The 13,096-nt window shown below is 33.4% G+C and overlaps 1 protein-coding gene across 1 annotated transcript in view; it reads right to left on the reverse strand.

The window, feature by feature from the left end:
• Positions 1–13,096, reverse strand: part of LOC128165844 (centromere protein C-like) — a 17,219-nt gene continuing 4,123 nt past the window's right edge. Inside the window, exons 10-24 of the mRNA XM_052830698.1 lie at positions 10,501–10,608; positions 9,454–9,799; positions 9,155–9,220; positions 8,260–8,526; positions 7,915–8,082; positions 5,668–7,535; positions 5,260–5,418; positions 4,804–4,956; positions 4,398–4,535; positions 3,568–3,675; positions 3,132–3,233; positions 2,860–2,994; positions 2,008–2,183; positions 1,351–1,441; positions 1–785 (exon numbers count right to left, since the gene is read on the reverse strand). Coding sequence (XP_052686658.1) covers positions 685–785; positions 1,351–1,441; positions 2,008–2,183; positions 2,860–2,994; positions 3,132–3,233; positions 3,568–3,675; positions 4,398–4,535; positions 4,804–4,956; positions 5,260–5,418; positions 5,668–7,535; positions 7,915–8,082; positions 8,260–8,526; positions 9,155–9,220; positions 9,454–9,799; positions 10,501–10,608 — 3,986 coding nt within the window. The 3' untranslated portion in view covers positions 1–684. The remainder of the gene's footprint in view (positions 786–1,350; positions 1,442–2,007; positions 2,184–2,859; positions 2,995–3,131; positions 3,234–3,567; positions 3,676–4,397; positions 4,536–4,803; positions 4,957–5,259; positions 5,419–5,667; positions 7,536–7,914; positions 8,083–8,259; positions 8,527–9,154; positions 9,221–9,453; positions 9,800–10,500; positions 10,609–13,096) is intronic.

The raw sequence follows: 13,096 nt of genomic DNA on the forward strand, positions 1-13,096 counted from the left end.
ACCTCACCTTAAAAGCACTTTTCCAAAGTATAATTAGAAAATCATGCATTCTTTGAAAATGTTAAAAATCTAAAATACACATCATGTTAAACACAATTTCTTCTTTTTTTATAGTTCAATGTTTATTTATATACTTATGAAAAATAATGTTGTTAATATACATATTATTTTACATAATCATATTACATTTGCCCAGGCAAATAACACCAACTTTAGTTAAATTTGTATAATTTTTAAAAGAATTATAACAAATTTGGAAACTTTTTAAGATTATTTTTTTGTTTTCAATGTCACAAAAATGATTTAATACCAATTTGAAGGTACAATATAGTTTTTCATAAGCAACTAATTACACTAATACAATCACAAAGCAAATATACATTGTTTCTTTTTTGTACAACCAAGCAACAATCAGAAAATGCTTACTGGTAAATGTGATAAAACAATTCTATAAAGAGATACATTTATACCTTCATTTAATTAAATGAAAATGTAGCACATAGCCTGTAACCTTGTGGCAGACTACAGCATCATGGTCACCTAGATGTATGACACTCTTGGAACAGCCTGCTGATAGACAGTGTACAAATATGACACTCAAACAATGTCCCGTTGTTAAAATTGGCTCCCACTGACTTAATTGGAATAATGCGCCCCTTTAATGGTTCTGTTCATGAATGGCGTTCATTCACTGGAACTTGAAGATTCGTCCTCTCCGAACTTGTAACAGGAGAACGTTAGCCGTGCCTCCTCTCTCCTCAGATTCTCCATACTGTAGGTGTTACCTGAAATATTCACAGTAGGCTTATAATGACGTATGATCAAATACATGCTTTTAATACTGACATACTTTTGATTTTAATTGGGAAAAGACAAAATCGTTTCCCAAAGTTGATTAAACAAACTAGACACAAATGTACATGCAAGAATACGTTATATTAATTATGATGAAATATTTTAAAACCAGTTATATTTAAATTCTCAGTACATGTATTAATTTCTAAATGTTAAAACATTTTTCATTTCCCAGGTAAAGTTCGATAATTACTTTGATTTTAACAAACCACAGGCACTTTACTGTGTATTGGGCAGATTCTTGACTCATTTAATAAAGAATTATTCTTAGTCTTGACTCTTGAAAGAAGTCTGTGCTTGTCAGTTTATTGCTATTCAACATATGAAAATTACAACAAGGTCAGCTACCTATTGTACAAAATTCATTGATGGTGCCAGGTGGCTACATGTACATGTCTATAGATTGCATCACAATAATTCTAAATGAAATTCAAATGATTTCAACATTACGATGAGAATAACTACATACGAGATGAGCAATTAAAAGTCCTTTACCTTGTGGAATAAAAAACATGTCACCAGCCTCCATAATTCTCTTGGTTCTGTGAATGGTCACTGAAATCTTCCCTTTGAGCAGACAAAACACCTGTAAATAAGTGCAACAGTTTGAGTATGTTCACCTTAAATAGAATACAGTGTGCAGGTTATTTTTAGTCTCATGTTATTTTTGCCCTCGGCCTATGTACTATGTACAGACACAGTAGTGTCAAAAGTGATAAAATTTGAGACATTGGAACTTGCCCTGTCTTAAATTCACCCACTGATAATGAAGACACAAGGGATGAATATAATACAGGGGCGAATATTTCCCTGTGTACAATATGTATCATACCATGTAGTTTAACTTGTGTTGCAAGTATACATTGTATAGCACATGAACATGCTACAGTATAGAAAGAACAATTATTAATAAAATAATTGAATTGATTGTAATGCAATTATTGAGCATCTTGCATTTCAGTGTAACATACATGTACATATAAGGCAGATTAAAAGATTCGGTAAATTATAAAATAATAATCACTTAGGCAGTAAAAATTGACTCAATATTCTTTTTATAAACCACATTTTATAAAGAAAACCACAAATTACCAAAAAACCCAATTTTTTAGAAATAATTTTGATAAAATAAAAAGGTCTACTTGTTATTACCATGGTTCCTTTATTGACAATTTGCTCCGGCTTTGTTTTCAGCGGCCTCAAGTACAGGCTACCCATCATAAACTGCTTCTGATTCAGTCGCAGAGACATGACGTATGGGTCCGATGAAATCGGGTCGTGTTTTGACGGCCCAACAAACACCTCTGAATCCTTGGAACTGAAGCACTCTGAGGAAAATAATAATCATAATGTTCAAGTTCCAGTACATTACAATTATGAAACCTGATTACCTCAATAGATGGCAATTGCTTGATTAACAATCATTCTCCTATATGAGCTCTATGTACATTAAAACTAAAAATAGTACAAGTATATTTCTGTAAAAGGTTTACATTTACAGTTTATACAAGTATGTGAAAAAATGAGAATACTTGTCTGAGTTTTCAATTATTCTAAGATAAAGTCCAGCAGATGTGAATAAAGTACATGTACAATCATTCAATGACAAAGTGGGCAAATACTGTGAACACCAGATAAGACTTGCATATACAAGTATATCAAGGGACATAACTTAAAATCTAAACTGCTAAGACTAATAAAATATTAAAATTATTTTAAGAATATAGTGAATATAAAACAAATCCTATGTTTGATAAATGTTATCATTTTATTAATACAAATCTTTTCTACAAAAGTATCATCTTATAAAATAGTCTTTCTAATGATAATAAAAAATTTATTGATTAGGGACCCAAATTTTTAATTCCATCTTGATTATGATTTCTATAACCTTCCTAATATAAGTAATTATGTCCATAGCAAAGCCAGTCTGTGAGAAAATATAGCATTTCAGTTAGTCTATGAAAAACAATTCCTTCCTTTAAAACCCAATTTCTTTCCTACCCATAATAACTTCCTCATCTGTACCAGGGATCATGACCGGGATTTCTGAATCACTGCCGTCCTGAAGCTCAGGGTCCAGAGTGGTGTGAACTGACAGATTTCTCCTGGGGGAGGGGGTACTTTTTACCTGTTTACCTGCAGAAAAAAATTACCAAATACTTATATGTGGTCTACAAAGTAGGTACCTTTATTTAAGGCTATATAACACACTTAACTTAGATGAAATCTATCAAATGTGTGACAGATGTGTGATTTCAGAGTAAAATATTGACCTTTTTGGCGTCTTCGCTTGAGGACGTTCTTCCTCCGTTTGGCTTCCTGGGCCATCATTAGCATCTCTACATGAGATGGCACAACTTTCTTAATGCCAAGACCTAAACAAGAAAATAAGAAAACAGAAAATTAAAATAACCCCATAGCTATTATCAGAAAACCAATTTACAGAAACAATATCAAAAACAATTTTATGGGAAGACAATACCGAAGTATCCAAATGATCATTTACTGAAATATATTCCACACAACTTTAGAAGCTGCAGAACCATAATTATGATAATAAACAATTGTTTTGCAGAATAATGTATCCAGAGGCTCAGTGAATAAAAGAAATATATTAATTTTGCACCGCTTAAGAAATTGATGCATTTTTGACTTGAATGATTGTACAATCAATAAAAGAAATGCATTCTGTACAACTTGTCATTTCACCTGACTTTCTTCGTTCATACACCAATCGCTCCCCTTTGTACCAGGCCACGGGTTGGCAGCGAACTCTTCGTGACCTTCTGAGGCCATCAGGGGCATCCTCAGGAAGGACTGGTAAAACACAATCAACATTAAAACATACATCACCTGGTTAAAGAATTTATTTTTTTAATTAATTCTAAAAAAAAGATTTTAAGTCTATAATTTAACTATATCATTTCTATTTTTTTTTCATTTCTTGCCTGTAATAACACTACATATTGATTTTGTACTATAAAGTCCAATTAATTCAAATGATGCTTAATTGGGGCCCAAGTGGGTTTTGCTTATTCATATTCAAATATGCAATCGTACAGTTGCTGAAAATTATATAAATATAAGTAATTAAGAATCATTCTTTAGATATGAAGAGGTGATAATTTTGGTCTGGGTGTGATGAAATCTATCATACAGACCTTTGGGCTTTATTAAATTTAAAAACAAAAATTATCACCTCATAATTCTCAAATAATGATTTTTTAATTCCTAATGTTTTTTTTGTGCATAGATTTCAATTAAGATATTGGTCTTATTAAATACAATTATTAAACAAAAGAGACTTTGTATCTCTCTCAATGACATACACATATACATGTACAAGTACATAGAGGAAAAACTTCTCCCTGAAACAAACTTTAATTTTTTTTAATTAAAATATGAATAAATTGCTACTTGATGGCAATATGAACTGTTCTAGGAGTATTATCAAAGTTGCTGGAGATCACATGTCAAGTACTTAGTACATGTACTTTACGTTCTGTGTACTGGTAAAATATATTCTCAAGTGACCTTACATATTTTGGGCTGTGGTGGCATTAGCATCTGTGGAACAGGGGATTCACTGGTGGTTGTCTGGAAGATGTGGACAGGTGTTGTATTGAGAGACATCGATGACAGGGAACCAACACTGGTGGACAGTCTCTCATGCTCTCCTTCAAAAACATTCCAAAATAATTTCAACAATGGGTAATTTCAGAGAGATGAAAAAACTGCCATATATCCTGTTATTTTTTATGTATTTTCCCTTTTTGGTAATCAATTTCACATTGCAAAAAAATACAATTATATCCAGAAGTGTTTATTAGAAAAATTGCTCAAATAAACAAGGTAACCCTGATACATGTACATATTAACCCCATTCCCTTAAATTTTGTGAAAATCCTCTGGATATTTAATATTTCACTTAAGTTATCCACTAACCAGTTTGAAAAGACTGCTCCTGCACTAGATGGTTGATGGTCACCCTCCGCTTCTTGCCTCGCTTGACTGACCCTGGCTGTCTCAGTATCGGGGTCAGACCTGGACCAGGGGATTCCATAAAACTCATCTGCTTCTTTCGAGCAACTGGAGTTTCTATCACAAATAGAAAATGACAAAATGATCTCACTAAACAATCAGTACATTTTTGTCTGTTTTTACACTAAATTTCATTGTAAATAATACATTCATATAGAATATCAACACTTTTGAAAATGCATTGTTAGTTAGTAATGTATGCTCTGAAAAATATTAAAGCCCAGTGTTGAAGTGATGAAGCATTTTTTTTTTATTAAAGACACAAATGATTTTAAAAGTATCCATTAAATTAAATTTAATTCAGCTAATGCACATACAAACAACAAAACTTAGACCTCCAAATCTATCGAGGATTCTTACTGTCAAATGTGGTAAAATTCATGGTTGAGTTTTTGACTAGGGTGCGGTTCCTTTGTCTAAATGAGACCCCGCTCTTCAGTAGGTCTTCATCAACCTGGTACACAGAGACTGGGGTCATTGCCAGGCTCTGTTTTCTGCTTAATGCATTTTCCTGCTGAACTAAAAATCAAAAGAATTACACTGTTCAGTTTTCAAAAATTACAGCTTACATTTCAACAATACATTCAGCATGTATCACATTTGACACACTTCAGAAGATAAGATGTTCATCTTAAATGAGTAGATGCTATGAGATAAGCAGTTTGCAGTGGTGTACTTTGCTTACTGTTTTTTGATAGCTTTAAATGTCCATCTCTTGCATATAAAATACATGTACATGTATAATAAATGACTGCTCCTAGATTTTACCTTCATCATGAACACTAGGCTGGTCATTCATTGCTTCATTGTCATCCATATTTGTTCCGTCATCAGCTTCCCTCAATACATCACCATTTGTCAGGTCTACTGAATCTTCATTAGCCACTTCTGCTGCAACTTCCTCAGGCATTTCCACTTCATCTAAACTCTTATTCAAGTTTTTTTTGCCTGATTTTCCTTTCCTTTTCTTAGAGGTTGTTAAACTTTTTGCCTTGTTTTGCCCTGTTTTATTCTTTATGGAACGATTTCCAGTTTCATTGTGTTCATTTTGATCATCATTATGTTCAGCTTCATTCTGAACATCTTCAACATCTCCCTCCTCCATGGAATCTTCAACTGAATTCTCCATTTTCTTTTTTGATTTTTCAAGTTTCTGTCTTCCCTTTGTTCTTGTTTTCCTTTCATCAGGTTTGTCTTCTAGTTGTTGACTCTGCTTCTGTCCTTTTCTTTTACTTCTTGTGGATTTTACTTTCTCCTTTTCCACATAAAGGTCATTGGGGTCAATATCTTCCACAGTATTAATTTCAGAATCCTCTGGAAGATCCTCCTTCCCTGGAAGACTCTCCATTGTGCCAATAAAAGCTGAATGAAGACTCCTGGATTTCTTCATTGATTTCCTTCTACTAACATCAGCAGCGGACTGACTAGGCACATCTTTTCTTACTGACCCTCTCCCATTAGAAAAACTTTTACTTTGGAACTTGTTGGATTTCTGAGCACTGTTCAGTTTTCTTTTCATCGAATCATTCCTGGTCTTGGCTTTTCTTGTTTTATAGCCCAAACTTTTGGATCTTGAACTCTTGTTGCTATTGTCCTCCTCTTGCTTGTCATGGTCATCTAACAAAAAACTGTGAATGTATCTACTCGCATGAATCGAAGCATTTGTTTTAGGAACAGTAACTTCTTCACTATTATTAACGTCTGATACATGTGATTTGTCTGTGGATGACTTTCTGGACTTTTTAGTTGGTAACTTCTGACTCCTATTCCTAGGCGTCTTGTTGGTAGTTAAATCAGAATCAGACACACTGCTTTTGCTTGTTTTAGAACCTCTCCTTTTTTCAGTAGTAGACACACTTTCTTGATTATCCACATCCTTCTCTGTTAAATTGTTTCCACCTTCTTCATTGGCATGATGCACAGAGTCCTCTGCCATTGTCACAGCAGTGACACTTGGAATTTCCACAGAATTTCTTGACACTCCCAATGGAATACTGTCTTTGGTAGAGCTAGATTTCCTTTTTCTCACTGATTTTGAACCATTTGTGACTTCTTCCTCTATAACTAACTCTGATGCCTCTATATCACTAAATACTTCATTGTCTTGTGTATCCACATCATCTACTACTTTATCAGAAACTTTACTATCCCTACCACTTTTTTCTTTAAGTATTTTTGGATCATCATCATCATCATTTGATTTTGATCTTCCTCTAGAAGCACTGCTGTCCTTTCCTCTTTTCTTCCCTTTCAATTTCTTTGGTGGAGAATGAGGTGGAGGTTCATCGCTTGCGTCTACATTGTTATTCTTATTGACATCAAGTTCATTTTTTCTTTTCCCTCCCACTTTGGGCTTTCCCTTTTTCCACTTCTCTATCTCAATGTTTGGATCCACTGAATCGTCCGCACTGAAATCAGAAGCTGTGTCCTTTGCACTCAGTGATTTGACCAGGAGACTTGACTTTCTTTTATGCTGAGTCTTGTTTGTTGCCTTGATTTCTTGTGTTTTACTGAGCATGGTCTGGGATTTCTCCACCCTTCTGTCTCTGAAGAACAAAAACTCCTGACTGGCGTTAGATGCCGTCTCGTCATCTTGTTGATCCAGCTCTTCTTTCTCCATGTTGTTCCTATCATGACTAAATATCATTCCAGAAACAAAAATATAAGATATGAACTGAAATGAATTTCATTATCAAAGTACACTGTATATAACTGCACTAATCTTGAATTGTTAATACAATATAGGAGCAGAACTTTTGACATTACAAAATTGGTTGATTTTAGTTTGGCTGTTTCAATAGTAAACATATCAAGTGCATGCACCAATAAATATAAAGATAAAATAAAATTGATGGGTATGTACATGTTATTTCATAGAAATGCTGTGAATGAAAAAATGTCCAATGATTTCCAAATACACAATTCTGCAATTTTGATGGAAAAAATTAAATAATCACTTGTTAGCCAATTCTGTGAGTGTGTGGCTATAACTTTACACAACTTGGGAATGCGTACCTCTCTATGACAGCTTTTGTTAGCTCTCTACGGTCTGATGAATTCAGTTCCATGGAATTATTATCCATACTCCTTCCTCGAATTTTCCGGGACGATTGTTTTTCACTGGAATCAAGCTGAGATGTTTCCAGTGGCAACAAAGAGGAAAGAGATTTTCCACGTGCACCCCTTTTAACGAAAATGGCGAAGTAGAAATAAAAGAATAATATAAAATTCCTAGACTCTCTTCCTATCCATTAAATTTTTTTAATATAATTAATCAACTGAATAAACTACTATCAGAATTTAATTATATTTTATTACATAAGTGACATGAATTATTGTAACAAATCACTTTGTAAATACCTTGTTCTTTTAACTAAGGATGAATTCTTATTCTGTATAGATTTTGAACTTCTACGACCTTGGCCTTTGATCTTGACCTGTTCATCATCTGATTTAGCTTGAGATGATCTTAATGTGGCAGATGTTCTTGTTTCCTGAGAACTCTTCCTGCCCCTTGATTTCCGATCTGTTTCCTCTTCATCTTCATTAACAATGATAATATCCACACTATCCGCATCACTGTCTGGATTTACTCCTGGTACTGTCACTGGTATACTGGCTTCACTTCTATAAAAAACCCTTCATGACCTATACTTCAAATTTCATAAAATACATGCACAAGACATTGTTTCCTGTCTTCTACAATTTAGAAGTTGGTTGAAATAGAAAATTTTCTTTCCTATAGTTTAAGAGAATGATAAATAAATATAAAATAAAATATAAAATATCCAAGTATTGAACATTTAATACAGTAAATATGCATGTATTTCACATTTTTACTTTTTAACGATCTCCAATCCTCAGTAATGTTTGATAACTCTAATTTATATGGAGTTTTTTAATTCGTACCAAAAATCTGCCTTTTAGATAGACAAATTTGATTAGTCTTGTAGTGTTAATATTACAAACAGCTATTCAATGAAATGCTTGGCTAAGACCTACTACATAAAGGTAAAGGGGTTTAAGCCACCGATGCACTGGTACAACCATTTTTTTTTTTTTAATTTGATCTCAACTTGTATATGCATTCCATTATATCCATCATGGGCAAATGTGCAATATCTTTTTAAAATGCATGAACATCTTCAGTAAATTTCTTTCTATTTCATTTCATTTATAAAGTTCGAAGGACAAAGAACATTTTTATGATGAAAAAAAAATACTTTGAGGCTGAAGATCTGAGACCTTAACTCACTTGTTCTCTGCTGTTGCTTTAGATGATCTCCTGCTAGCATTGAAGTCAGTGACTGAAAATGATATCCTGCAAAGAAATGCCAAAATACACATTTAACATCTAAATATAAATATAAGCAAGACATTTTTAAGGAATATCATTCAAATAGAACCCCTCTCAGGTATTTATTGTTATAAAGACAAACTGCACTTACATGTAGCATGATTGACATTTGCCTTACACAATGATGACTCAGTTAAAAAGGCACTTTCCCTCTGTTCATGAAACATTAATACATAGGTACTCAGTCTTGTACAAACCTTTTGCGAGTCCTGAAGCTTGGCACAACACTATTTGTGAAATCCTCTGACTTTGTTATCGACCCCGTCTTGTTGCCGCCAATGTCCATGTGGGAGGCTTTTGTGATCTCTGGGTCAGTGGCATGTTCCTCTATTCTACCCTGGGTGGGTGTCTGCCCACCAGATTCGGCCTGTGAGGGACTCCCCTGGGAGTGAGTGGCTGTCCCTGCAGTAAACTCACCGGTTTCTTCATAGGACTGAGTGGGAGTTTTTCCATTGATCTGGTCATTGTCTGGAGAATTGGAACTGGCAGTGTATGACGATTTATCTGCTTTTGGGGTCTTTTCATCTTCAGATCCAAGAGATTCTAAAAAAATAAATTATCATGTATTGATTTAATGGACCAAAACATCTTTGAAATGGGTTTGACAAACAACTTTAGACTAATACGTATGGTTAACTGATTGATCTCTACATCAGTTACCAACAAATAACACATTCCTTACTTTCTGGGACTTCACTTTTATTGGTTGCCTGAATATTCTTGACTTTCCAGAGGATAAAAGTGGTCATTCAATGTGGGATAAGGCGTGATTTTTAACATGGAAAATTAATTGTGGACACTAGCAACTTGAAACCAGATTTCATCCAATGAGTCATTAAGAATAGGTGCAGAGCACTGGATAACAGTTACAGTAATTTTATACACAGGATTATTTTTGACCCATGTTTTTTTTTTTTGTTCTAGCAAACTGTTTTGCCCCTTCTTGAATACACAGTATACACAGATACTCTTTCTAATTAACAAAGTATTGAAATCTAAAAATTGCTTTGAATTGGCCCACTTTTAAATTTGCCATTTGACAAGGAGAGTGAACAGTGCGAATGAAAATAAATAGGGACTAATATTACCTTGTGTACAGTATCTCCTCTCTTGAAATTAGCAAAACTTCCAGTATATTTCACCAGGAAAATACATAACAAAGTGTTTTTGAATAACTCCTCTATTAAATGTGTGAAAACGAGAGAAGACAATGATTGCTGTAATCTATTAAGAATGTTACATACCTTTATTACTGGCCATGGACTGGGTCCGTGTATAAGTGGGTGTGTCTCCCTCCTCATGGGTGGTATCATCCTCCATACTGTCTACAGACCTGGTTCTGATTCCGGACGCTAATGCCAGCAAAAAGGAAATATCTTTTATTATTTCAGAGCAATTTTAAAAGGTCCTTAGCGTGCTTTATGAAAAACATAGGTAATCACAGATTACAAAGCTCACCGAGACGAGACATCACCCTTATGAGACTTCACCTCTATGAGACCACCTTTATCATATTAAATGAAAATCATACTTCATGATCTTGGATATTCATGGATTCTGTTTTGACACAATATCGTATATCATCTGTTAAAAAGTTGTATGCTAATCATATGTTCATATGTTAATCAATACAATAATATAAAATTAAATATTGCATCCTATCATATTTACAACATATATCATATAATTCAATAAAATACCATAATAATCAATGATGAGATATGATATTGTAACGTATGATATGACATTGTATTGTGTTATACGTTATTGTATTTGATCAAATAATACAATATCATAAAATATAAAACAATATAGTATTATATTACAATATCATATTACATATTACATCATAACATTGAAACTTATGATATTATATTGTATAATATAGTATGATATTGTATGATACTGTATCATTTTTGATACATAATATGATATTGTACCATATGATGCACTGTACAATATTATTTGATACAACATTGTATCATATCAAATGATACAATTTTATATGATAAAGTAAAATATTATATAATACAATATTATATTATACATATTGTATCATATGATACAATAATATATTTTACAATATCATACAATACAATTTCATGTGATGTGATAATATATCATATTATAAAACAATATCATATTTAACAATATCGTATGATACGATATTATATTAATATAACAGTATCATATTATACAATTTCATGTGATATTATTCTATATTACAGAAACCAATATCATATTATACAATATTGTATGATACAATATCATAGAATATACAATATTGTATCATAGGATACAATATAATATTTTGCAATATCTTATGTAATTGTATCATGTGATAAAATAATAAATTAAAAAAACAATATAATATTATACAATATTGTATCATAATATACAATACTATACATAGCAATATCATGATACAATATCATATCATAAAATATAAAAAAAAATTGATACAATATCATATCGTATCGTATAACTTTTTATAATATAACATATGATATCATATTGTATCATATCAAACAATACTGTTTCATATCATACAATATTATATAATAGGAATCATGTTATATCATTTATCAACAAATACATCTATCTATCGAGCAGGTTTGAGTGAGGTAGGAGATTTCTTTAGCATACTTGATAATGGAGATCAGGCTCTGCATCTGAAGCAACCTCTGCGTTTCATTTATAATATAGTTAAATCAACTATGCAAGCTTTCATCTATAAAACATGTGACCTGTTCCAAAAAAACTTAACCTCATCCAGCATCCGAAACCTATGGCTCAGATTCAGCATTCAAGCCTGTCAGGTGCATCAGTATACATAAGACGCATCTCCATGCAAGTTTGGTGAAGTTCAGACCAGTAATAACTAAGATATCATCATCAGAAGGCACTAGCAATTAAAACCTTAACCTGCTCCAGCATCCGCAACCTATGGCTCAGATTCAACATCCATGCCCGTCAGGTGCATCTGTATCATAAGACACACCATCCATTCAAGTTTGGTGAAGTGAGGACCTGTAATAACTAAGATATATTTTTTAGCATCCTTGATAATGGAGATCAAGCTCTGCATCTGAAGCTTCCTCTGTGATTCATTCATACTACAGTTTAATCAACTATGCAAGTTTGAAAAAGTACTATCATCAATTAAACATGTGACCTGTTCCAAAAAACTTAACCATATCCAGCATCTGAAACCTATGGCTCAGACTCAGCATTCAAACCTGTCAGGTGCATCAGTATCATAAGACGCACCATCCATGGAAGTCTGGTGAAGTTAGGACAAGTAATAACTAAGATATAATCATCAGAGGGCACCTGTTTCAAAAACTTTAACCAGCTCTAAAAACCTTAACCTCCTTCAGCATCCGAAACGTATGGCTCAGATTCAGCATTCAAGCCTGTCAGGTGCATCAGTATCATAAACACACCATCCATGGAAGTCTGGTGAAGTACGGACCAGCAGTAACTAAGATATAATCATCAGAGGGCACCTGCAACAAAAACTTTAACCAGCTCTAAAAGCCTTTACCTCCTCCAGCATCCGAAACCTACAGCTCAGATTCAGCACTCAAGCCTGTCTGGTGCATCAGTATCATAAGACACACCATCCATGCAAGTTTGGTTAAGTACGGACCTGCAGTAACTTAGTTATTGCTATCAAAGGGCACCTGCAACAAAAATTTTAACCAGCTCCAAAAACCTTAACCTCCTCCAGCATCCGAAACCTATAGCTCAGATTCAGCACTCAAGCCTGTCTGGTGCATAAGTATCATAAGACACACCATCCATGCAAGTTTGGTGAAGTACGGACCTGCAGTAACT

Source organism: Crassostrea angulata, chromosome 10 (assembly GCF_025612915.1).
Source record: "Crassostrea angulata isolate pt1a10 chromosome 10, ASM2561291v2, whole genome shotgun sequence".
In the NCBI taxonomy this organism is placed as follows: Eukaryota; Metazoa; Mollusca; class Bivalvia; order Ostreida; family Ostreidae; genus Magallana; species Magallana angulata.